The 27381-nt window shown below is 36.7% G+C and overlaps 1 protein-coding gene across 1 annotated transcript in view; it reads left to right on the plus strand.

The window, feature by feature from the left end:
• CEP162 (centrosomal protein 162) overlaps positions 1–27381 on the plus strand; it is a gene marked incomplete at its 3' end in the record, with an annotated part of 42140 nt that overhangs the window by 6794 nt on the left and 7965 nt on the right. The window contains exons 4-23 of the mRNA XM_079550886.1: positions 3586–3696; positions 9225–9371; positions 9590–9776; positions 10570–10619; positions 11886–11953; positions 12620–12647; positions 12998–13120; positions 13765–13956; positions 14115–14196; positions 15084–15348; positions 16469–16733; positions 18403–18545; positions 19308–19535; positions 19960–20097; positions 20930–21042; positions 21855–21960; positions 23083–23209; positions 24129–24292; positions 24848–24955; positions 26055–26279. Of these exons, the coding sequence (XP_079407012.1) occupies positions 3586–3696; positions 9225–9371; positions 9590–9776; positions 10570–10619; positions 11886–11953; positions 12620–12647; positions 12998–13120; positions 13765–13956; positions 14115–14196; positions 15084–15348; positions 16469–16733; positions 18403–18545; positions 19308–19535; positions 19960–20097; positions 20930–21042; positions 21855–21960; positions 23083–23209; positions 24129–24292; positions 24848–24955; positions 26055–26279 (2870 nt within the window). The remainder of the gene's footprint in view (positions 1–3585; positions 3697–9224; positions 9372–9589; positions 9777–10569; positions 10620–11885; positions 11954–12619; positions 12648–12997; positions 13121–13764; positions 13957–14114; positions 14197–15083; positions 15349–16468; positions 16734–18402; positions 18546–19307; positions 19536–19959; positions 20098–20929; positions 21043–21854; positions 21961–23082; positions 23210–24128; positions 24293–24847; positions 24956–26054; positions 26280–27381) is intronic.

Genomic DNA, 27381 nt, shown 5'->3' on the forward strand with positions numbered 1-27381 from the left:
ATTCCAACTGTGAGAAAGGTTTCTGCTGTTTTTTTCTTTTCTTGTAGTTTTCAAGTTACTGAAACTTGTAAACAGTAAATAGAGTATAGTAATTAGAAAATGTAGCTTAGGATTTCAACTAAAATATTTGTGGATTTCTTTTGTAACCAACCTGTTCCTCATAAAGACTGAAATAACAACAGCAGCTGTTTAAAACACATACTGCTGTCAGTACTCAGCATTTCCTTTGCCATAAGCCACAGCTTAAGGGAAAAAGGGCTGTGACTGTGGCTGCTGGTTCAGTATTTTCTTGATCATGCAGTTATAGAAGAAAATACTGTTTGCAGCCTTTCCACCTTTAGGTTTCCACGCCATCATTTTTTTCCTCTTTGGTAATAAACTACGGGAATACAGAGTTTCCACAGTGTGATTGCATATTATTATTGTAATAATAAGTGGCTTCTTATTTTCATGATTTGAATAACTTGCAACTGGAGCTTGCACTCTGCTCTTGTGAGGCCCCATCTGGAATACTGCGTCCAAGTGTGGAGCCCGCAGTACAAAAAAGACAGGGAGCTGTTGGAGAGGGTCCAGAGGAGGGCCACTAGGATAATCAGAGAACTAGAGCACCTCCCCTATGAGGACAGGCTGAGGGAGCTGAGCTTGTTCAGCCTGGAGAAAAGAAGGCTGCGGGGTGACCTCATTGCAGCCTTTCAATACCTAAAGGGAGCCTTCAAACAGGAGGGGAATCAACTCTTTAAAAGGGTTGATATATGTAGGACGAGGGGAAATGGTTTTAAGTTGAGGGAGGGGAGATTTAGGTTGGACGTCAGGGGGAAATTGTTTACCCAGAGAGTGATGAGGTGCTGGAACAGGCTGCCCAGAGAGGTTGTGGATGCCCCGTCGTTGGAGGTGTTCAAGGCCAGATTGGATGGGGCCCTGGGCAGCCTGGTCTGGTATTAAATGTGGAGGTTGGTGGCCCTGCATGTGGCAGGTGGGTTGGAGATTCATGATCCTTGAGGTCCCTTCCAACCCTGGCCATTCTGTGATTCTGTGGAGTTTAACAGTCTCACAAATCATGTTTTCATACGATGAGGTTAAGGTATTGCTGGAAGCCTTCTAATTTTAAGTAGAGGTCTGTCCTGTTAGCACTGCTGTAACTCAGAGACAAATCTTAGTCAGAAATTGTGTCATCTAGGCATAGCCTTAATAGGTGTTATCTAGACTCTATGTATCTCTGGCTTTTAAGATATTGCTGGAGAACTCCAGTGAACATGAGAGAGCTCCTGTCAGGCAGTGCAAGGCAGTTATGGTGGTTATGAGATAGGTTTTTTATCCCTTTTCAGAGAAACTGAAGGTCAGAGTGTTCTTGCCAGCCAGGGTAGGAGAAGTAAGAGGTTATAATGACCTTATTTCTCTTCTTTTTATAAATGAAAATTTTCAGAGGTGTCTAGAAGTTAGCATTCTTCAATTTTTTTCTGAGATGCTCGAGGCAGCCCACAGAGCACTTTGATGTTTCTCCAGTTATTTCAACCAGACGTACTGGAATATGTACTCTAAGGGCAGAGTAATTAGACATTTTGGAGGACAGTTCTTGTACGGTTTAAGTACAACTACAAAGAAGCATAAGTAGTTATGTGATAATGTCAAGTTGTTCCTGTCCTAACCAACTCAATTGGTTTTATTTTTTAAGCCAAGGATATCTTAGAGGCCCTGTAATTTAACTAGAGGTACTAGAATGGAAGCATGCCTGATCTGCAGTTAGTTAACGTATAAATCATACAGTTCTGGTAAACTTGATGAGGTTTCTTTAAAACAAGCTTCTCCTTCAACATGAAAATATTTAAAGAGAAATCTACCCAGTTTTCTAAATATGGAATCCATTTACCTGCAGAAGAAGCAGGCATATTCATGTTTTTCTTGAGGAGCTGGCTTATTTTCTCAGAGGGAGTCATAAGTAATCTGTGCATAATGGGTTTTGATTCAGATGTCCAATGTGTCTTGGCAGTTGGACGTAATAAAACTGAGATTACTTATGAATGTAAGGCAAATATGGTGGATCTCTGCACTGAAGTCTTCTCTGAACACTGTCTTTGCCAGCCTGATAGTTTTTATTTCGTCTGCACATCTGTCCTCCTCCTGGGTATTGATATCTGCATTTGTGGGTCATGGACATTAAGCCATATGCCACCTAGTACTTCAGAATTTTAAAACAGAGAGGCCTTCAAGTTTTCCTAGAAAACCTTGTTGGTGCTCCTTTCCAAAAGAGAATATATCTCTCTGTCATGAAACATAGTTCCCAATCGTGTCATCTCATGGGGAAAGGGCTATGTTTGTCACACTGGGCACTCACAAATAGTACCAGTTGCATTAGCCTGTGATAGATTGTGAACTGCACAGCAGAGAAGTAGCCTGCACTATAAGAGATGCCATTTTGCTAGTTAAAGTTTGGATGCAACGGAGTTCACTTTGCAGAGGTCGTTTAGGCACCTTCACTCTGAGCTCAGTTTTCCTCTGCAGTCATAAAAGTAGACAGCTTGTATGTGGCTAAAGTCGAGAGTGGTAAATCCCCTACATAAAGGGCTGATTTCTGTGTGTGCACACTACAAGCTATTTTATGATTTTCATTTGTGTAGATAACTTTTGCAGAGGTTTAAAATGACAGATTGTGTTATTGTGAGGAATACCAAAATAATTGTCCCACTAAAGCAATAATGTTGCTTTGGTGATAACAAGTAAGGACATTAGCTGGATATAAATTTGGAATAGTGTAAAATTGGCATTCTTCAAAACTTTTCAGATCCTTGTGTGTTCTTGCAGGCTTGAACCTCTGCATTGGTTTGCAGATAATACTCTTACGTTACCTGACAGCCTGTTAATAAATATTATTCTCAAAGTATTTTGTTCTCTTGAATCAAATTTAAGTAAATGTATGAATCTCTCCTTCACCACAGTGTAGCATTACAAATACGTGAGCTAGCTCCATATGAGTTCATGTTGTTGGGTTACAACATAGAGAGATATTGTGATGTTAATAAGGTACAAAGCCTGGCTAACCAGCTTGAATGATGCATCAAGGTTGTCTCTATTTTGGGGTTTTCATTTTCTCCTACTTCCTGCTACTTTTTTTCTGCAACATCAGTACCTATATTGTGCATTCTAGAAAGATGTAATACAAGTGATTGGAGGACTAAATATACTATGCATGTAGTTGTTATCTAGCTGATTTTTCCAAGGCATGTATTGCAGAAATGCTGGAAAATAAGTAAAAGTTTACACTAATCACCTGTTTTCACTTAGTTTTATAGTTTGATAGTAACCTGAGTAAATTACTTCTGTTCATTCAGCTAAGTGGAATAAAGTACATTTTCAAATTACTCTGCTTATTATCCTAGACACGTTTGAAGTCTGTTCTTCAGCTCTAGGCTGAAATGTATAAATTATGATTCAGGATACTGTCTTCCAAATTTGAGAAGTTAAAGACCTTCCTGTAGCTAATGTAATGTCTATTTGCTTTTGTCATTTAAACGATAGATAAATTGGATAATCAGAACTCCTGTCCTGTCTTAACACTTGCCTGTCTCGCTGTTTGTTTCACTTTTCAAGATTTCCAAACAAGATTTGTTAAACTGAGAGATAAGAAGGAAAGGATGGAGATCCATGACGAAGTAGTGGAGAATAGTGAACAAAAGATTCCTCGTTCAGATTTCCAGTCTGGTATTTTATTAAATTTTATGTTTTGTTCAGTTAATTTAATATCAGCCTTATATTACTAGTGCTTTTCCCGTAGGAAATCCTTTGCAGAATTTTTGGCCATAGTTTTCTCATGATAGCAAGCTGCCACTTAATTGATTTGTCATTTCCTGAATAAACCAGTAGGTGTGTGAAGCTTTGCTTTACTGTTGCTGCATCGTACATCACTGTCGGTAGTGATGAAGGCAGACAGTGTTGAATATAAAGAAATGAAGGAAAGTAACTGAGCGTCTTAACTAAGATCAGTATTGTTAGTAAATAGAAAATATCTTCTCTGTATTTCATATTGGAGAAATACTAATATTCACTGTTCTGTTTGTTTAAGCTGAAAGACTCCAATCTGCATAAGTATTATATGCACTTTCTATTGATATGATTATTTTCTCCCTGCTGAGCAGCGGGTTGCTCTGTGCATGGTTCCCTGACGTGGGAACAGTACAGTTGGTGTCTTAATGACAAATTCAATTTTTTTAATTTGCAGGATCATTTTAATTGATGTAATATCACATTCAACCTGTTATGTTAAGTAACTATCTTTATGCTATCTGAGAAGAAACTCCAAAGAATAATTAAAAATTATAATTGTTGCTCTGTGAAATACTTATGTGTAAAGTACAGTAGCAATTAGTGTGATGTATAAGGTTAAATACAGCTTTGGTGTTGAATTCAAGAAGATTCAATAATATTTTGGATGACAAAGAAATATTTGGCACTTGGTCTTTAGATGATGTTTGTGACTGCGTAGCTTACAGAACATTTTCCTTATGTTACCTTTCTAGAGTGTACATCCTGTTTTCCTAAGCCTCCTTTGCACAAAATATGTATAAAGCATCTCGGTCTGGGAGATAAACACAAAAATTGACTCTATGCCTTGAATTAGGCTTAATATTTGAAATATGAGCCGTACAAGGAGTTTGGCACTTATTTCAAATTACTGTTTTGGAAGGCCTTGGGTTTTTTTTTATTTCTTCCAACAGACTACGCACTGTCAGCCCTTCTGGTTTCTCAGTAGATATGAGAGAATATGAAGCTGGATAAGTGATGCCTCACGATGGACATCAATCATGGGAATAAATAACCTAGGTGTTGTATCAGGAAGTGTTTTTCTACATTTTTTTATATGTTGACTTTTGCCATGCGTCTACCAGATGCTCACCAACTTCATCTAGTCATCTTACCTGTTTCTGATTTGTGCTAGCTTCTGGTCAGAAAAACAATGTGATCTTTGAGGTCCCTTCCAACCCAGGCCATTCTACATGGTTCATATCTTCCCACAGTCCTGTTTCTAGACAACAGAAGTACCTGGCTACATTCCTTAGGCAGCTTCTGCTCTCTTTTGTGTCAAGATAACTGTACTAAGAGTTATTTCTGTTAATTCTGGAACCAAGAAGTTTTCTCTGAATTGTCCAGTTTGTAAGCTTCCTCCCACCAAGTACACACTTGAAATTTTGGATAAGTCAGTCTCATACTGTGCACCTAGCTAGTCTGAGATGTATGAAGTGTAGAGTGTGACTGTCATCTAAGTTTCATGAGAAAGCAGAGTTTTCAACATTGGTATTGATATGTAAAAATTGATTACTGGTGATGTGAATGGAAGGCATTTGATTTTAGTGGCTAAGCAAGTTCTCCAATGGGTTTAAGTGGACAAGTGCAGTTTTTTTTAACAGCCTGAGGTAAAGGAAGCAAGAATTCACATCTTATCTACCTAAGTTTTTCTGCTTTTCTTTTAACCGATCTAGATGCTTTCTTTTGAGATTTGTAGTACAGTACATCTTGTGTTGAAATAGTTGTGTTGATTTTTTTTCTGCTTTCAAGTAATGTACATATTGAGCTCAGAGAACAGTCTATTTGAATGCAAAGTATGTATGGAAAAAGAACTAATTAGCAATTTGTTGGGTTTTTTTGCTTACTTTATTTAAAGAGTAGAAGATATTTGTAGTTTCAGAATAGATAAGTACTAACCTTTTAATTTTTATATAGCTACAAAACTGTAGATAATTCAATCTACAAAAAACTGAGTTGTATTACTTTTTCAGAAGTAGCAATTTGAATTCTCACACTTTATTTTTCTGTATTCCCTGTCCATTGTGCATTAAACTCATAAATGTTTGTGTACGCTTAAAAGTAGTTGCCCCTAAACCTTCTTCCAGTGTGTCTCGGAGCAAGGCTTTGTCTAAATTCAAAATGCTGGAAAAATTTCATAAGAGCAAGAAAGATTCGTATTTAAACAAAGAAGAAGGAAGCCTCACTTCTGATGGTTCTGACAGTCCTAAGGGTAACAAATTTATTGTGTTTTATGTGATATTAAAAAGATAAAAGTGCTCAATTCTGTAAGTCCTGCTCAGCTTAAGAATTAAAAGTTAGATTTTAAATGGATATTTATTGTCATGTGTAGATTTGTGTGCTTGGTATTTATGTTCTTACATTTTCCTTTGCAAATGTAATAGAAACAAGTGCAAATTGTAATAGAAGCTAAATGCAGCTTAGGTTCTTATTTTAACTGACTCCAGGGAGCAGGAATTTAAAGAATACCACATATTTTAAGTGTGACTAAATAGTGCAAGAATTGAGAGCACAAGTATATGGGTAGTAATATGAAACTGCTGCTCCGAAATGTGATTTTCACAAGGGTTAACAAATACAAACAGCTCAAAATGGCTGTGAAAAAACAGACTTTGAAATCCAACCAAGTTGATATTTTTTCCAAGTTTGGTAGGTTTCTCAGAGTTCCAGTTGCATAGGGCTAGTAAAAGATGTGCTTCTCTTCAGTAACAACAGTAGAATGTATCCCTATGTAATATGGTACACGTGTCTGGGAGTTGGGAGTTGGCTGAGTTACAGAGTTCAGTGGCTGTAAAATAGTATTTCATTCTCAAATTTTAGTGGAAAGAGCTTTTCCACCAAAAAATTCTGATCTGGTTTGAACTAGAAAAATACTTCCATGTATTACCTTACAGAAAACCGTGAAAACTTAAAAGAGAGGTGCAACTCTGTTGGTTCACTGAGTTTAAGACAGCTAAAATAAAACTAAGGAAAATGCTTTTCTTTAAAATTTTGTTCCATTGAAAATTATTGTAATATGTAACTGAAGAATATTCCTGTCTCTCTTCATGTAAATCTTATCTGGAAGAGCTGCGACAACTTATCTTTGCCTCCGCTAGCATTCTCTCATTGAAAAACAGGGTCTTGGAGATCTGGTGAGACTGCAGCCTAATATGAAGCTGTGTAAAGCAACTTGTGAGCTGCCTGAAAACAGACTCCCATTTGCTTGATAACTAGAATAAAGCACCATATGGGTAGATTGCGTAGGTTGCTCCTAAAGTATTGCCTCCTATTTGTCTCCATGAAAACTACGATGAAGAGCGCAACAACAGAGTTAGGGTTGTATTGTAAGGTTGTGGTTGGACTTGATCTTTAAGGTCTTTTCCAACCTGAGTAATTCTATGATTCTATCATACTGTTTGATAGAGCAAATTCTCAGCTACAAAGCAGTATTTTTCAATAGCTATTGAACTTACTATTGCATAGTTAGCTATGCCTTTTTACCAACAATGAACAAGCTGTCTGCACACTGCGCTCATTGAAGTTTGCACCCATGGAGGTGACCCGCTGTTGCCGCTGCTGAAACACATCACCAACCACCTCACTGTGTTCACAGACACTGTTTGGTCTCCATAAACATTCAGCAAGTGTCAATGAATCTCAGCAGGTACTGTTTTATCCACACGGAGGAATTCAGTGACGCACCTTTGCTACATCTGCACTTTCATGCTGGATACCATTTTATGAGACTGTCCCTCTGCTGCCATCTATCAGGCAGCAACAAAATGTAGCAGAGATTAGTGGGAAGGTTCAGCCTCACTTCCTTACCACCAACATCCACCTCTGTCATCATGGGCCAACATCATAGAATAGGAGGTATAACTTTCAGTGGAGCCCTTGTACTTTAAATTACTGCATTTGGGTATCAGAGATGGACTGTCTGTGCTTTGATCCTTTGTACAACACCTTGAATTTTCCATTTTATCATCTTCAGTGTAGTAGCAAAATGTCTTTCATTTAGATGAATATGGCATTTCTTTGAATAACTTAGTTGTACAAGGGCAGAGTGATTAACTTAGAACTGAAGCACTTGATCAGCACATGGAAGACTTGTATAGTGATCTTGATCTGAAGTTATCGATATATGCATCTTCTTTTTTATTTTGCTGACTGGGGATTCATGTTGGAAAAGACAGATATGTTTTCTGCTCCTTTCTGTGAGAGCTGTGAAGTCATCTCATAAAATACATGAGCAGTTTTTCTTCCTACATCCTAAGAGAATTTAAGAATCTATTTAAGAATTTAAGCCTATAAATGTGTGTTTTAGGATCAAGCAGAAGAAACTTGATATGGTTTATTTAACTAGTAATTTACTGCAATATTTAGTATTTAGTTTTCTGTAAAGAACTAGATACTCCTAAACCTCCTGTGAAGAAAAGTTGAGGGAACTGGGCTTATTTAGCTTAGAGAAGAGAAGGCTCTGGTGAGACCTCCTTGTGGCCTTCCAGTACTAGAGAAGGGAGCGTATGAACAGGAGTGGGGACAGCTGTTTACAAGGGTGGATAGTGATAGGACAAGGGGGAATGGTTGTAAACTGAGACAGGGGAGGCTTAGGTTAGATATTAGCAGGAAGTTTTTCACACAGAGGGTGGTGACGCACTGGAACAGGTTGCCCAAGGAGGTTGTGGATGCCCCATCCCTGGAGGCATTCAAGGCCAGGCTGGATGTGGCTCTGGGCAGCCTGGTCTGGTGGTTGACAACCCTGCACATAGCAGGGGGGTTGAAACTAGATGATCATTGAGGTCCTTTTCAACCCAAGCCATTCTTTGATTCTATGAAATACATCAGCATTCTGTTTGAAAGCAGAATTTTCATGTAAGGTAATAACAGTGGTGCTGACCCCTCTTAGAACTGAAGTTACAGTAAGGAGAGCAACTGCATGTTGCAGTTGCAAAAGCATACAGAATGGAAGAACTGTGTATTGGTTCAGTGAACTCTAAAAAAGTGTTGTTTTTTTTTTTTTTGTCTAGAACATTTGCTTTGCAACAGACGTATCTACTAAAGCAGTGGCTGCAATTTTTCAAAGTCTGACACTTTCACTGGGATAGTAGATCAAAGGAAATTAATAGACTTGTCACAGAGCAATAATAGCTTCTGGGTTTTCTTACCAAATAAGTTCTGGGTTCTCTTCTCCATGAGTACTGTTAATCAGTTTTTACAGTTGTTGTGTTTATCCCATGTATGTAATAGGCTGATAAACTAATTAAATAAGGTTTATGTATAATAGAAACTGAAGCTAGATGGATGTGATCTGTGAGTGTGCACCTTTGTAGCTGTAACAAGATCCCAAATAAAAAAAGTTAAAAAAAAAGCAGTTCTGGAAGATGACTGAAGTGTCATACAAACAGCTTTTAAGATGATAGTCAGAACCTTTGCAACTTTTCTTCTAGAAATCCTTGAAGCCAGCGAAAGCGCTGTCAAGAAGGCTTTGCAGCTTACAGGGGAGACTGATGAAAACATGCATCCAGAAAAGATGCAGCTTCGGAAGAGTCATGGAGTCGCTTTCTCATTAAGTAGAGACAGCCTGGAAACAAATGGTGAGAACTGAGAGTGCAACTGTTTCATGTTAGTTAGGTCTAAATCTAAGTTATTATTATGAACAATTTCCTCTATTTTATTGCAAGTTGGGATCCTTGATTTCTCTCTGCAGCATCTTATGAAGACTCCTTAAACTAATTTGTGATAATTTGATATTGGTAAGTTTTTATGAGTCTGTCTGTAGTTAACTGTTACTATTTTGTGTTTTCACATTTAGATTCCTTTGTAGCTTCTGTTCCTAATCAAAGTAATACAGGAGTTGGATTGGATACCTTGGAAGAACAAGAGGAAAAAGAGATCTTTTTTGCTAAACTTGAACAAGAAGCTTCCTCACCTATTGATTATTCAAGATTAAATAAAGAGCTGAATTCCAGCGATTCTGTAATGTTAGCACCATTTGTACGGTAATTTGGAGGGAAGAAGAGTTGTAGACTGTGTTGTGGGCATGTGTGACTTAGGTGTCTGAGTACGATGACCACTGAGATTCTGTGGGACAAGATCCTGTGTGGGTTTCTTTGGGTGTAAGTAGTGGGTTTTGTTTTTAAATACAAGGATGGAAGTGATCTCAATAAATAAGAGAAAAAAGTAAGGCAAGGCTTGGAGGTGGATGAAGGTATACATCTTCAGTACAGCTCAATAGTTACAAGTTGATTTAACCTTTGTAGTAGTAAAGTGTAACTGAATGATGACTTAAGAACTCCAGCAGTTGGAAGGTCAGAGTTCTGGAAAGGGAAAGAAAGGAGAATGTTTTTTGTATTGTATTTTGTTCATTGGTTGTTTTTTTAGTATTATTTTTTGGGGGGGTAATGCAGGTTTACAGTGTCAGAGCGAGAAGCAGATCTGATAAATTTTTATCTGAGAATCTGGTATAGATGTCAAAAGGAATGCAGAAAGGAAGTAATTCCTAAAGGGTTGGATTGGAATTTGAAATATGGAGTGTTGTAAAAATATAAATATAAATATATAAATATAAATATTATTATTTATAATATATATATAAATAAATATATAAATATAAATATTTATTTTTAACAACTGCTGACACTTACCTTTCTTACCTATAGTTTAATCTGATGGACAAATTCAAGTTTCTGATCCTTCTTAGAACTAGCAATACCAGTGAAGTTTTATAAGTTAAATATGCATATATACTTGTTCTCCAAAAAGAGACTGTAAAACTTCTATTTTGTTTCTTAGAAATGAAAAAAGTGAAAAAGAAGTGGAATCCGCACCTGAAGAGAAATATGGTAATGGTTTCTAAACTGTTCACTCGAAAAATCTTGCTTTTTAAAAAAAATTTATTATTATCTTTTTTTACTGTGTATGCTATTAATTATGAGAGTTTCATTAAACAATAGCAGCAATGCAATCTGTGGATTGGTACTGCAATTCGAACACAAAGTCTTCATAGCAGGACATCAGAGGAGAGCACACTCTTCATATTACATATATATCATATATATATATTCCACTATATATATATATATATCATATATGTATAGATATAAATATAATATATAGTGGAATATAATTCAAAGGTCTGGAAAGGGGAAATGATACTGCAGGTTTTTAGCTTGTTTTGTTCTCGGTGTTGCCTTGTCCTGCTAAGCAGAAAACAGCTTAGCACTTGGTAGGTTTCAGATTCACAGGATAGGCCAGCATCCTCTGTAAACCTTTTTTAGTGTGATATGTAAGCCAGCTAGCTTCTGTTTCCCTATCTCCCTGCTACTGTGGGTAAAGCTTAGGTTGATATGAAAATTAATGTAATCTGAATTTATATAGTTTTTACATCAGCTTTACACAGTATGTCTGTGCAGCTGGTGTACAGATAGGTGAGTTTTGGGTTTTACTTTTGAATTTTTAAAAAATATTTTTTTGATTTTTGAAATGGATTTTAATATATTGTGAACAGTGCCAGAAAGATAAATAGGAAAAAAGAATAAATCTGTCCATCAAAGATTTACAAAAACACCTGGCCCTGATTTTGAAATAGCTCTTAATGTTTGAGATACTCCAGTGTTTTAGCTGTCATCTTCCGTATCTTTTGTGCACATCTGAGTTTGATCTCTTGTTTAGAGATTCCAGAATCCAGAGATTTCCCGAATATTAAGAGGGCTTATTTGTAAATCATAGGAAATCTTTTCTCCTTGAAAGCCTGATTTCTCTGTAGATTGCAAGGAGTCGTGGTAGTTACAGCAGAAGTGCTGTGGCGGCTTTGCATCATTTCACCCCAAAGTAGGAGAATATGGTTTGTAGGGCACAAGGGGATGTAGATGAAGTATGTCTGGTCATAAGACAAACTTCAATTTAATTTGGAGAGGTTACATGTGATTTTTTTTTTTTTTTTTTTTTTTGTAGATTTTGTACCATGCACAGTATCAAAGCTTCTCAAAAAGAGTAATAGCAGCAGTAGATGTTCTTAGCCTAGAGATTGGGGAAGGGAAATAGCTTTCCCCATACTGCTTTATCTTCCCTGAATATTTCATCTGTTTGATGTTTATTTTACTCTTCAGGCAGCTACAGTGAAGATTTTGAAGAAGAAACAGCTGCTGATCCTGCCTTTAAAACTGAAGAAAGTCAGGTAAATCAAAATATGTCAGGAGTTGAAGTGTTCAAGAAAAGTGTAACATACCAAATGTTGATGTTAATTCATGAATCATGAAACTTCTGCAGTATTAATATATTAAACTCATACTGTGTATACTGTCCAAAAGAATGTTATGGTCATGGGTCTATATTGTTTTATTAAGGATATACTCTTCTGTGTGACGTGTCACTATAAGCATTTCCTCAAAGTTGCCTGCTTACTGCTCCTTTGAATGAAGAACTGTATTGAGAGTCCAGAAATAATGAGCTCTGGCTGGAGCTTCAGGATGACTATTGATGAATCTGTCTCTTGGAGCTGTTAGAGAGGGGTACACCAGCAGATGCCGCAGACCCCTCAGATCTGTATGGAGAAGCAATTTGGACAGAGAATACAAAATCTACACTGATAGAAGTGAGCCAGGAAGGTGCAAAAAATATTGTTTCATTTATGCAGAGTAGCATTTAGTTCCCAGTCACTTCTAAGAGGTCTTTTATAGTACAGAATGCTGAGAGAGGAGAGCTTTAGCAAAGTGCGTATGCTTGAAGCACCCAAGAGCAGCTTTAGTTCATAGATTTTGGAGCAGCTTTTGAAGTTTGTCTGGATTTTTTTTTTTCCTGAAATTCAAAAAGTACTATTGTTCTGTTTGTTTATTTTTCATAGGAACCAAACGTTGGCATGCTGGCTAAAGGTAAAATATAATCTTCAATCAGTGGAAGAATATTAAATGTACCTTTCTGATTCTTTATCTGAACTTATTATTTTGATACTTAAAACCTAATATTATTGTGTTTTACTGGAAATCTGTTGGGCCAAAATGCTTAAAAATAAATCTATTAGCACTTCAAAGTGATAACCTATGTAAGTTTTATTTTTCCACTTAGTACTTTTCATGCTGGTATTTGGAGTTATACCATTAATGGCATTGTAGTTATTTATATGGCATTTTTTTGCCCACCTAGAGCATTAAGATAATGTTCTATAGTGTAGATAGACTATAAATAGGAAAATTGTTTTAACTCTTATCTTCTTGGTTTTTAGTTGTACTACTTGATTCACAAGATTCAACTACAGAACTTCAGAAAGCTGCTGAAACATCAGGTGTAGCTCTAAGTGAAAATGATCTGCCTCAAGAAGTTAGTGGAATTGAAATGAATGAAGCAGGTAAAGGCTGTTTTTGAAAAAACAAAACAAAAGAATTTCCTTAGTACCTTCCTTTGTTTTTAGGTTGCCAGTCATCATGAAGTCCTTGGCTTTTGTTAACTAATCTTGAGAGGAGGAGGAACTGTTTCAGTAAAAAAAATCTGCCTGCTTAGCAGAAACACATCTCTTGACCCTTGATTACTGGAAAATTGCTTTCTGCATTGCAGTCTGATTTAAATATAATCTCCTTCGGTTCACTATGGCTAAAATTTTACTTTGTCAGTGTTTAACATAACTGTAAAATAAACAGTATATTGAGGTTGTACCCAAAGAGATATCCAGAGCATGACGTTGTGATAGCATCTATTAAAATAGTCATTTCACATACCCTATCAATTTTAGAGGGGAAAAAAGTACTGGGGGCTGGGGCAGGAAAGGCATGCAAGCTGCAGATAAGGCTATTTGGCATTAATAATCAATACCATCAAGTACTAATTAACTTGATAATTTTTTATTTTTATATTAGAAAAGATTTTTTCTTTTCCTGAAATGGAAAGCACTGTTCTCACTTAACAGTCCAAGCCAGTTACTGAAACAGATTGTGGTGTGTTATTTCCCAATCAGAAAGTCCCATAGTATCTGTTATGAGACTGCATTTTCCACAGGCACGTTGCATGGAGAAACTACCAGTGACACTGAAGCCTTACACCGTGCGTATCATCACGTTAATCAGTCTTTGGGAGACACTGATGAGCAAAAAATACATGATTCTTCAATGGCCGTTTCAAAATGCTTGCCACAAGTTACTTCACAAAATCATGATCTCTATTCAAAAAACACATCAACTACTGAGTCAGGTAAATACCTCAATGGAAAGCATATTTTTTGCAAGATGTAAAATAAGCGAGCTATTAATATCTTTAACACTTACATTTATGGAACATTTTTAAATGTCCTTTTTACAAATGCATTTTCTAAACTTTTAAAAATGATTTTGTTATTTTGAACTAATTAGATTTGCCTACTGTGGAAGAATTTATGAGACCTATTAAAGGAGATCCCTATAATGCCAGATGTTTTGGTTTCGAACCTGAAAGGTATTTATTTCAGACTTTTATTTACTTAAGCTCATTAACTGTTAGTGGAATAAACAGCTTACAAAACAACTTGCCTGTTTTTTTCCCCAAGTTAAAGACTGAAATTTCATTATGATTTGCATTGGCATTATAGTGTTTTACAATGAACTGTAAAAGGAATATACAGTTAATTGGTTATGGAGATGTCCAAACTTCATTTAGACGATAAGAAGCAATGTTTGCCAAGTCATTTCAGATGAGTCTTTCTCCGTCTTGGTAACTGTTATAAATAAGATCTCAGCTTTTAAGGGCCTCTACTCATCAGCCTCTTTCCCTCTATGTGGGTTTCAGCCCACATCCTATCCTAATTCTCCAACTTCTACAGTCTGGCAAAAGGTCACATCATTTTATATTGCTTACTCTTGTAATTCCAACTAACCTGTGCTCTATAATTCCTTTTGCTTTACACCAGCTTGTGTGTAGCAAATAACGTAGAGGTCTTGGAGCTGTCAGAAACAGGTTTTGCTTAGCAGATTGGTTCTGGGAACTTAACAAGCAAGTGTACTCTGCAGGATTTACCATTCATTGTTTTACTAGCACTGACTGCATGCTTGCAAGTGTTTGTCTTACAGCCCAATCTGGTGCCTCTGCAAAAACAGTTACTGCTGGGAAATGTCTCTTGTTGAACAAGACATAGTCTTCTCACAGTGTGAATCTTCAGCCTAGTCTTTTTTGTTTTTATAACTAAATCCGCATGGTTGTTCTTAAGAAGAGCCTAGTGATTCTTTCAAGTTTGAGCAGTCTTTACAGATGCTACCTAAGGGAAAATGGCCTGCTTTTTCCAGAATGGCAGAAAGGCAAAGGGCAAAAATCTTATATATAAATGACCCTATTCCTTTCTCTTGTAGTCCTGTGAAGGTGATAGGCAGCATGGTAAATGAACTTGTCAATCACTTACCCTATAAAGAGCACCAAAATAATTCGGTTTGGGAGACAAGCTTACTTGAAAAATTTAACAGAGAAGACAGCATCTTTCTACAGACAGCTGCAAATGAAGATAGCTTTCAGAGAATGACTGAGAAAGAAATTCAGACCAGTGAAGTACAACCTGATGTGCTAAGTGAAGAGGTAATACAAGACTGTCTGCTTTCACAAGGCAGCAAAACTGAACAGGTAACAAAAAAAAATCTGTTTGATATAATTTATGTGAAAATACATTCAAAATGTATAAAATTTTAGCTGGCCTGTTATTTGGTTATGCACTGATATTTAGGAAGTAAGAGTGTTGTTGTTTTTCTTGAAAATTTCATGTTGCTATTTTTAGAGGCATCCACATACAGTAGAATTTGGGATCATCACAACATGAAGAATCTCGGCCTTAAAGCTGCAAAGCTGCTGCAATTACATCCCCAGCTCAAGCTAGTTCTGAATATGAGCATGTCTGCTTACTGGAGGGAACACACACAAGGCTCAGAACTGAGACCATACCTGTAAAATGGGTAGTTAGAAATACAATTCAGTAAGAGCATAGATTAGACTGATCAAATGTAGGCTTTTAGTCAGACTAAAATGCTGCCCAGCAACCCTGGCTGGCTTCTCTATTCTTGTTTTTTGTCTATTTTCTACACTTATTTCTACCTAGTCCATATTAGTTCTCACCTTTACCTAATTTGCAGTACAGGATTTCCACAATCTCCAAATTCTCTTCTCCCTGCATCTCCTAAATTAAGCCCACACTCCTTTAGGCAGTCGCCCCTTCAGCCTGCAAGGCATTGAGGAGGGGCTGTGTTTGGTTGGTTCATCCTGGTGGATTTTCTACCAGTGACAACAGGCTAAACTTTCTCACTTGCTGGTCTTAGGAGCCATATACTTCATTTTTAAATGATGAAGTTTTGGAGGGTTCCTCTGCCTGCTGCTGTTCCTCCTCTTCATTGCTGAGTTTCTGTTCACTGTCATTTAATTTTCAGTCGAATAACCTGAAAAATTACCTATTTTGGCAAGCTAGAGATCCTGTAATAAAATGCAACTTCACAGAACAATCCAACAGAACCAGTGCAAAGTACTTGTGTATTTCTGAAGTAGGAAAGCATAATAAATTATTCATAATTTCAAGTTATTCATTTGGCTAAAAGTAGTTATTTCCCATGGTTGTTTTGTTTTTGTCCCCTCCTACTCAGTAGTCTTACTGCTGTATAATTCTGGAAACTGGTTCTACGCTTTTCTAACACTGAAATCTAACTTCAGATCACACTGGGCCCTAAAACCTGTTCTAAACAGATGTGCTCTATCATAGGTTCTGCAGTCTTGTTGCTTGAAGAACGAAAAATCAGAATCAACAACAACTAAACAAATGTACAAGAATATCAGAAGTACAACACCTTTACATAAAAAGAAGTCTTCATATAGTCCTCACGGGGTGGTTAGAAGTTCTGGATATGGGAAATCCACTTCATACTCAAAACAGTCCATGCCAGCTACTGAAAGGAAAATACCAAAAGAAACTTTGAAAAAAAACATTATGAAATCTAGAAGTCCTGCAGATAGAGCAAGATCTAAAGGTAATTCTATCTTAAGAGGTCTGAATTTTACTTGTAAGGGCCAGAGAGCTTTGCTGTTCATACTTCACATTTAAATATATATATATTTCTATTTTGAAGTGGTGTAGAAAAATCTAAAACTAAATGTGATTGAGTAGTTCTCTATTTTTTCCTCTATTTTTCTCTATATAAACTACCACTATGTTTAAGACTTACCTATTGCTCACTGATGTGACGAAAACAACAGTAGATGCTGCTGTTCAAAAATATGTACCTATATATTACATGTTTCATTACAGTAAATGCAAAGATTTGCTGACATGCTTATGCATGTGATGCTGGATTAATTATTATTCTCAGCTTCTTTCATTTATTTTTTGTTTTTCATTAATACCAAACAAGCACTTTATTTTAAAAAGTCCTCTTTTCTGTTTGTGTCTCTTGTTGTAGCTTTAAGGAACAGTAAAGTGAGGACAGTGAAAGTCACATTGCAAGCTGACCATCTTTCACCAAGTCATATTTCCAGTCTGTGAGGCATGGGAAAATAACTTTCCAGATGCCCAGGGTTTAGGACACTTCTGTCTTGTTGCGCTTTTGAAAAACTTTCAGGTAGTGTTAGAAAAACCACTGTAGGATTATGTTGCCCATCTCAGGGAGATGCTTTAATGGCAGCCATCAAACCAAGGGACCCTTGTTCCTTAAAGCATTGCAATGGAGCTGGAGATGAGGCAGGTGTGAAGGGAGATGAAGGCGATGGAAGAGAGACGAGTCCTGAGATGAGGCCACTAAGCCTCACTGAGACATGCTCTTCTCTCTGTATCCGTACTATGATCCAAGGCAGTTTTTGGTACATTCAGAAGTTACTCTCAACAGGAGGCCGCAGAGGCTAGGAGGAGAATGGCTTTGAAGCACAGAGTTCCCTAACTGTCAGTGCTAAGGAAGCACCTATATGAGGTGTAAGCATTGTAAAAGTTATTTCATCTTGAAAATGATCACTGCTTGTTTCTGTGTATGACATCCTGATGAAGGAGCTTTTAGATTAAACTGTTACAGGCAGAAATAAAATGACAATTGCAGCTAACGTCTGTTTTTCAGAAGAAAAATCTTATTTCATGAAGGATTTATTATCCAGCTACTTATCTCAGTTGTTCTCTTGATTTTTGTTTCATTATGTTTGCATTTTTCATGGTAGCAACGGGTTTTTTTCAATACAATATGAGGATCAGCATGATAGAAAGATGCTAAAAGGGAAGGGAAAAGCTGTATCAAAAGATTCCAGGTTCACAGGGGAAAGCTCCACTAGGGAGCAATCTCCTGAAAAAAGATCCTTCCCTAGTGGCAGTCAGCCCTTAAATGAGGTCTGAGAGAGGTGGAGCCAGGCTCCACAACTTTGGGTGGCACAGCTGAATTGCCTTCACCTATGCTCCCAGGGCTGACCTGGTCATTTCCCCAGGTCAGCGAGTGTTTCAGGCTATGGCACATACACATGTGTAAAGAACTGATGATCACTTCATATTCTTTGTCTGATTACACTGAAGTTTCTATATTTAATCTGACATACAAGTCGTAAAACACTTAAATTGCATGCTTATTGGAGAATCATGTGAATAGATTTTTATTAAGGACGTTGAATTCTAAACTTAAATTCTAAACTTAATCTTATTATATTTTACTTTCTGCCTAAATGAAGAAGCCTTATTTACTACAAGGACAATAAGATCTGCAGCAAATGAGCAGACTTTTAAGGAGGGTATTAACAGAGCTGTGTCTGACCAATCAGTTGTTCATAATCTTGGACACCAAGTTGTGGATTCTTGCAGACAGCATCATCGTGTAAGTAGTAATTAGTGATGTTCACAATTATAGTACATACGAGTTGGTTTACACACCTGTCAAGACTTTTAGTAATGTTAACAGGATTGACCAGTGCTGAAATATTTAATAAAGGCTTATTCAGTCAAATACTTATTTTTGCTTTTAGAATCTGTAAGTTTGAGACTGGTTTTTAATTGTTTGGATAGTTCTCCTGCCTTGGTAGTTCTGTGTACTTTTAATGCTTATAGATTTCTAAAACAAAATTTTGCTGTACAAATGGACATACTTCTAAGTAAAATTTTTATTAAAAATTACTCTGTTAAGGATCTGAAACGGTACTTCTATTTGTTTTTCTACCTGGGTTGCACCACCTGATGATTTAATAGAATATTTTCACTTCTCCAGGATGGCTGAATTTGCAGTGCCATGATGGATTTGCTTTCTTCCATATTAATTGTATAAAAATGTATCACTGAGTGCTTAAGTTGTTACTGCTTTTTGAGAAAATGGATGAGTAACTCCAGTGGCTGTACAATAGCCCTCATGTCGGAAGTGTTTGTTTCTAGTTTCTTTTGTTTTCCTCACACATATCTAAGAAATTGGAAAGTATCTCATTAAAGGAAAAATATGTAGGATGTTTTGCTATTAGAATGATGGGATTTTTCTCTTCAGGTGCCTTATATGGTTTCTAAGAGCCAGACAAGCCGGTGAAGTAAAACTGATGAATTTTCTGTAAATAGTCAACTTGGTGTAATGGTTCTCTGAATTTCTCTTTGCTAGGATTTACCAGTTTCTCCTGTCAAAAGTTGTGAGAGGGAACTACGTTTGCTAAGACGAGCACGAATTGCTGAGGAGGACCTGAATAGCGCACGTGATTTGATTCAACAGCTAACCAGCACAGTTTCAGAAAAGGAGAAAGAAATGGAGACAAAGATAGTAGAATTGAAAACACACTATGAAAAAGAGCTTTCTCAACTGGGTCAAGAAAACTATGTTCTTCAGAGCAAGGTACTTTATCATTTTGTGTCCCATTAGTATAGAACGTGAGAAGGGTTGCTTCTGAAAATTAAATGCATCTTTCTTCACGTGAGTTGCTAATAAGAAGAAAACCCACACATAGAAACTAATAGTGTATTTACATTTATTTTTACAAATATTTACCCACTGCTACATTTACTATGACTAGGATGTAAAGTTTTTTACATTATCCTGAGTTCACTTATTCTTTAACATTATAAGAGTCCTTCAGCAGGTTTTCATGTGTTTATATGTTTGTATTTAAAAGTTTAATGTGCTCTTATAGCCTTTTTAAAAAACCAAAACAAAAGGAATAAGAGAGTAATGGATACTACTTGTTGAAAAGTGGGAAAGTACTTTATGTTGGGATACTGTTTGTTAAGTATGTGTCATATTGTCTATTTCTTTCTGAAAGTTGAGAAGCGTGGAAGAGCTGTCTAAGGAGAAGAGATGGATCCATCATACAGCAACAGTTCCTGTCTCTGAAGAAAAACTGTCACAAATACGAAAAGAAATGGAAGATCAGGAGGTCATTATTCAAGGTTATCAACAGGTATACCACACAGCATATTCTAGCTGTGTTCTAGCCTATCTCAGAGAAAAAGCTGTCAAGCAGTTACTTCTGTTCTATTGAAAATAGCTGTCTTGTTATCTAGAACACAGATGAAATGTAGGTGTGATAGGTCCAGATATGTTGTGCAATTTAAAAGCGTTTCACATGTGTTTAGTTTGAGCTCAACTTTTTGCCCAAAATATAGTACAAAATGTGTGGTTTTAAGTATTATTGGAAGCCCAGAGGGTTCTGTTTTAAGATGTGCGGTTTTTTCATAGATTTGGAGCAGCTGATTGCAAGGAAATCTTGTTAGCATGCCTGATTTATAAACTTAGTCAAATGCAGAAATAGATGATGCAAACTTAATGATCCTTTTAAATACTTGCAACTATAAATAAAAATAAAATATGTGAGTTTAACCGTTTTCCAGGTGCTGTTCAGCATTTCTTAGTATGGTTTGCATGTAATGGCTTGTTGGTGTGTCTGTAAGCATCACAAAGCAGTGATCATCTGTGCTCCCAGATCAGACATGGGAAGATTGAGCTTTGATCTATCAGCACTCATCCACTGTATGCTTTGAGAATACAGCTGGGATAACTTCACAAAGGAGCTGACCCAGGAGGAGTAATTATTCAGAGGAAGCAGGCACTTGGACAAAGTTTTAGAGGTCACAGTAAAATACTTTAGTGTAAAGATACCCATTTTGGAAATTTTGATAGTAAAACATTTGGTGTTTCGGAAGGCAGACTGCAATTCATAGATTGAACTGGGTAAAACAGTGGTTATGAAATCTTTTTGTCTATGGATGTTAACTTTGTCTATCTCATTTTAGGAAAATGAGAGATTATACAAACAGATGAAAGAGCTGCAAATCCAAAACAAAAAAAATGAGGAACAAATGTATAAGGAGAATCAGTGTTTAATGTCTGAGTTAATAACCCTAAGGTAGGCTTAATTAAACATCTGATGTAAATTTTTTTCAGCTACTGTTATTATTTTTGTTTATGAAGAGAATCAGTGAAGAGTCTGTTGGATGCATGTTTTGTGATTCTTGGTTTTGGTGGGTTTTTGGTGTTTTTTTGGTAGTAGTTTGACTTTGATTGTGGGCACTTAAATTCTTTGTCTTCCTGCTGATCTTGGAGAGCTATGAGAACGTGAGAGCCTTCCATATGAGAAATATTCCAATGTTAGAATTCTAATACTTTTTCTCATATCAGAATGTTTCATGCATATACTACTCTTGCTCTGCTTTTGTCTCTGCTCAGATGTCAAAATGTTCGGTTGCTATTGAAACACTGATAGTAGATGAGGAATCACAGGAGATCTTGATAATGGCGGAGCCATTAGATTCACTGCTCTATAGATCCTGTTAGATTTGTGTCCAGTGTTAATAATAAGTGGAAAAAAATTAGCAACTGTGTGCATTTCTGGTGTCTTTGCTAAGGAAACATGAATTCCATTGGTGCAGAGAAGGTTTTCTTTCCTTATTTCATGTAGTTCCAACAAAAAAATTGTGCAAGGTGACCAGGTTCCAACTTACAGCTGTGTTTTTTTTGTTTTTTGTTTTTCTTTTCCTGTTTTTTATAGAGATGTGTGGTGTGGTTGCTTCTTGCTTTGGTTTGAACCTCCACAAATTAACTCTATAGTATCATCTTGAGCATACTGTGCTTGTTTTTTAATATGCCATTGTCACCCCCTCGCATGACACAAGTCACCATATTGCATGACTTTTTCCTCTTTTTTTTTTTTTATTTTAGAGAAAAGATAGAAAGGACTACTATCCAGTCACAGATTGTGCAGGAATCTGAACTAACCAGAAATCAAAGTTTCACAGAGTTGATTTCAGAGCTTCGAGCAGCACGGGTAGGTGTATGTCAAAACTGTATTTCAAATGTTCAGATTTAGAAACAAAAACAAAACAAAAAACAAACAAGAAACCAACATCTAACCTCCATATTGTAGGAATAAATGAAAATAGTTGAACATGCTGCTCTTTTAAAGTGCTAATTAGTTACTGCATTGGGTTTTGGTTTATTTTTGTGGTGGTATTGTTTTTGTTGTTGTTCTGATTTGTTTTTTAACTGATTAAGTAGATGGTACAGGGAGCATCAGGACCAGTGGCATTGCTCCTGGTTTGATACAGCTGACTTTGAGCTCTTAAGACTCCAGGAGCTGCCTTAGTTTTAACCTCATGTGCTGCTGCTACACTTCCCTATCCTTAGGTTCAGCCTGGACAACTTTAACGCCAGTGTCTTTACTCATAACACAGAAGCACAAGCAGTGCAGATGGCTTTCTCCAATTCAGCAGGTCAGGAGAGGGTTTGCTGGCAGTAACACACATGCATGCACACATGTGAATTCCACTAGGAGCTAGCCCTGGACCTAGACTTGGATGTAGACCCAAAAATGGCTGGGCCCAGAATCTGATGCTCATACTCCCTTACCCCACTTGCTGCTCCCCATAACTGAGGGCCTCAGTCTCCAGAGAGTGGTTTTTCTGGACACTTTTTGACCTATTCACCAGCTACTCAGTCTTGAAGTTTGCTAGTGATAACACATATTCAAACTGAACAGAGAGAGCACAGAAAATATTAAGAAAATAAATGTAGTAAGATGAGCTGTTGTCAGTACATGTCAACTATACATCCATCCATTTAAGCTACAATCTATAGTCTTCAAAATAAGTAAAGCCATCTACTTTATTGTGCCTCCAAAAAAGCACTGTAATATTATCTCCTTCTGCAACAGTTATTAGAAACAAAACTTCCTAAAGATATGCCTTTATTTTTTATAGTGTTTAACTTAACTTCTGCTGTAGCAAGGCTTGAGAATAATGCCAAAACTAGTATGTGTTCAATACAAACATAATTTAATCATTCAATGGTGAAAAAACATGATCAGCATTTTGTGTGTGTGTGTGTGTGTGTGTGTGTGTGTGTGTGTGTGTGTGTGTTTTCTCATATTATTGTTTCCTGTAAAACTCAGAAAGAAGAAACTAAATTACGAGAAGAGGTAAAACGGCTTAAACAAGATAAACAAGCTCTTGAGTTAGACCTGGGGCAAGCAAAGAAAGAGAGAGATCTAGCAAAAGTCCAGATTACATCCACATCAAGTAAAACACCTTTATTTTCTTGAATACTTGTGCCTGTTCTTTACTCCACTAGAAAAATAGGTGACTAAAACTTGCTTCTTTATATAGTATGAGTTAGTGAAATGTATCTAATGTATCTATTTGGGGGTTGAAACTAGGTGATAGTCGTGGTCCCTTTCAACCCAGGCCATTCTGTGATCTAGGCCTTTTCCAAATATTGCTTAAATGTCTAATAAAAACATACAGTGAAGGAGAGGCCACTGTATCTTTGGCACTCTCCTTTTCTTGTATCCAGACAAACTCTTTATTGCTTATTAAGCTTGATTGCTTGCCCATCTCTCAGAGGGCAAAACGATTCCCTTTCTATGCCACCTCTGTTCCTAAGGAAAGATTTACTGTGTTGCCTCTTACTCTGCCATTTAGATGTGCTCTTTAAACTTTGCTCTGCTTTTACTCCTAATTTATGCCTTGTGAATTTTTCCATTTCTAAACTTTTTCCAGATTGCCATCAGGAGGCCCAGAAATTGGACCTTTTTCACTTCTCATATCAAGCATCACACTTGTTACGAGCTATAAGAGCTCTTCTCAGAATGCTTGATGGCTAAGTGGGAGGAGTACAGTTAATGCATATCAAAGTATATATTCTATATTCTGTCATCCATGTTACTGAAAATTTACTACAACTGCATTCAAGAATAGATCTCACAGGGATTCTGTTTTAAATGCTTTCTGTGGTAAACTGTAAACTATTGACTATTACTGTATATGAGAGAATTATTATTCTCTGATTTTGTTTTCTTCAGTAGTGTTGCATTTAGAATCCTGATTTTGCTCTTGTATGAAATGTGCTGAAAATAGTATTCACTATCCAACACATTCAAATATATTGAATTATGTATTACGTTTTCAACACATAATTGTAAGAGTTTTATTCTTGTAGGTGAGAAGTCTTATGAATTTAAAGTCATGGAAGAATCATACAAGCAGGAAATTCTTCATCTAAAAAGGCGGCTTGATTGGTATGCAGAAAATCAAGATCTTCTAGATAAAGATGCAGCCCGTCTTAAAGATGCAAGAGAAGAAATTGAAAAACTGAAACAAGAGGTGATAATATTTAGCATAACTTAAGGTGCTGGCACCTAGTGTTTTCTACTGATGAGTACAATGTAATTTTGTTCTCCATAATGCTCGTGCCTTTTTTAAGAAAAACCGTAACCTTTAAACCAAATGTGGGTGTCTTTATATTCAAAACAGATATAACTGTATATGCAGTCAGAATTGCAAATGTAAAATGCTTAAACCTCTTCTGCTTGCATTGGACTTACTGATTATTCTTCTGGAAACAAAAATAATGTACTTCAAAATTTACTTTTGTAGAAATAGTAGAATCACAGAATCACAGAATGGCCTGGGTTGAAAAGGACCTCAAAGATCATCTAGTTTCAACCCCTCTACTATGTGCAGGGCTGCCAACCACTGGACCAGGCTGCCCAGAGCCACATCCAGCCTGGAGAGCCACATTGGGCCTGGGGCCGGGTATTACCAGTTACTAAGTTGTTAAATACTTCTGTTACTGTGTTCATTTGAAATATTTACCTCTGTGCTACTGGAAAACATCACTGAATGTGTATAATTCATTTTTTCTCATAAATTGGATAGGTCGAGAAGCTCAGAGCTGAAGCTGGAGATCATCAGTGTGTGCAACAGAAGAAGCGTTTGAGAGACAGAGCGGCAGATGCTAGAAGAATTCAGGACCTTGAAAGACAAGTATGTAATAATATAACTGATTTACTTAACTTCGTTTCAGATAAGGTCACTTACTCTTTAGTGCTTTTATAAGGATAAAGCACTGAATGAAGCCCTACAAGAAAGGAAAGTTTGTATTATGTAATATTCAACAGAAACAGCTGTAGTTGCTCATTTACAAAGGGATCTCTTGCTGCTGTGTTCTAATAAGCTATTATACCCTTACAAGATCTTTTAATGTTAAAGTACTGTTCAGTTTCTAGGGAAGGAGCAAAAGGGCAAAAGCACGTGCAAGCTTTCCATTTATCTTCTGGGATTCCCATTGTCTCTGTTCAGTACATTCTTAACATTCTGACCAGTATCAGCCAAGTTGTTTCAAAAGTAGGAGTTGAAATTCCTACAAGAGCCATAATAACTGGCAGAGCAGAGATCTTAAAACCTATGTTTCTACTGAGGAAAATGTCAGGAGGAACTGTGCCTTCCTGAATTTTTATAGGTAACAGCTATGCTTGGGAAGAGGCTGGGATGCAGAACAAATAGGAAAGAGTCTCTGCAGCATTCTAATGGATAGAGTGCAGAAAGCACTTTTAGCTGTCAATTAAAAAGGGGCATTTATCAGTCTTGCATACAAGGTGTTAGTTTGTTTTGGAGTCTGCAATGAAATAATGATGGGGGAAAGAAAAAAAAGACATATAATCTGTTGCTGGGAGAATAATTTCCTGTAATTTCTCTGAAGCAGCTGGAAAAGTAGAGTGGAATGTGGAAGTGTGAATGTTAAGTCTATAAGAAAACCAAATATTTTAACAGCATTGAAAGCCTTATGCAGCTTAAATGCTTAGAAAGTAAATAAAAGATGTTTGAGTCTAAAGACCAGAGCAGTATTCTTGTGATGATGTATAAGGAGTCAGTCAGTAAGTGATGATGAGTCTTAATCGCCTGTAAGCAATAACATAAACTGTAAAAAATCATTGTAACAAAAATTCTCAGGTAAATGCATCTTGACATGTTATTCTTCACCAAACTTAATGGATTGCATTTGTTAATGCTCTGTCACTTGTTTCAGTTCACTTTTTGTTAGAACTTTCTTCTTTTTGACTTCTGCCAATTTTCTTTTTAATAGATCAAAGAAATGGAAGGCATTCTAAGAAGGCGCTATCCAAATTCGTTGCCTGCTTTGATTTATGCTGCTGCTACTGCTGAGAAAACTGATGAACTTTCAGCTAAAACAAACACAATTGATTTTTTGGAAAGAAGAATAAAAAAATTAGAAACAGAACTTGAGGGTAAAGATGATGAAGCTAAAACAAGTCTACGTGCCATGGAACAGCAGTTTCAAAAGATAAAGGTAAAAGTTGGAGGCTTGTTGAGTAGTCTGCACTGCGATTAATGGTTGTAAGGTGGCTGGTCTCTACCAAAGACCAGTGGTGAAAACAGAAATCAAAGACTATGCTGAAGGAAAAAGCATTTGAAGAATTTATAACCAGAATTTCAGTGGTTTTGGAGCATAGGGTATAAAGAGCATTTAAAATTGTGCAACCAAGTATTAGAACTGGGAGGAAAAGTTCCTGGGCCTAGCTGTACTTGCTGTACACACAGTAGTGTGGTTTTCTGCCAGCTAAACATTCTACCCATAAAACAGTATGATAGCAACTCTTTAAGAATTGCTTTAGGAAGCTCCGAAATCTGGCATTTCTCTTCATGGCAAGGTGAAGTGCATGTGTTCTTAATGAGCAGGAAAGTACAGCACTGATGATCAGCTGTTCCTCCTCTTCTTCATGTGAATCATAGGATAATAAGGGCTGGAAAAGACAGTGCACTGAGATCGCCTAGTCCAACATTGACCCATCACCACCATGCCCACTAAACCATGTCCTTACGTGCCACATCTACATGTTTTTTTTGAATTCTTCCAAGGATAGTGATTCCACCACCTCCATGGACAGTCTGTTCCAATGCCTCATCACTCTGAGGATAGATTTTTCCTAATATCCAATATCCAACCTGAGTAACATGCTGTGTTTTCCTTAGAGGCAATCGAGGCTAAGAATTAGATTTTTCTCAGCTTATTTCAGAGGAAAATTCCGTATCTCTGAATTGATACTTACGTAATTTAAATAAATACATGAAAGTAGAATTCTGTCCTGTTAGAATTGAAGATAATTGTAAAAAGGTGAAGTGCAGTTTTGAGAAATAAGACAATGTTTGTAAACATGGCAAATGTAATGGCAGTTTAACAGAAATGAAGATTTGCTGTACGAAAATAAAATGCTAATTTGCCTGTCTGAGTCGGTATCATCTGAACAAAATTATCTAAAAATGAAATAGTTTCTTGTCAATTTAATTTTCTTTTCCATAGCAACTGTATTTGTTTTGGGTAGAGGATAAATTCATAGTAATTGTTTTGAGTAATTCTGTTCTGCAGCAGACTTAGGTTTGCTTTGCATATA

Source organism: Tetrao urogallus, assembly GCF_951394365.1.
Source record: "Tetrao urogallus genome assembly, chromosome: 2".
Taxonomy (NCBI): domain Eukaryota; kingdom Metazoa; phylum Chordata; class Aves; order Galliformes; family Phasianidae; genus Tetrao; species Tetrao urogallus.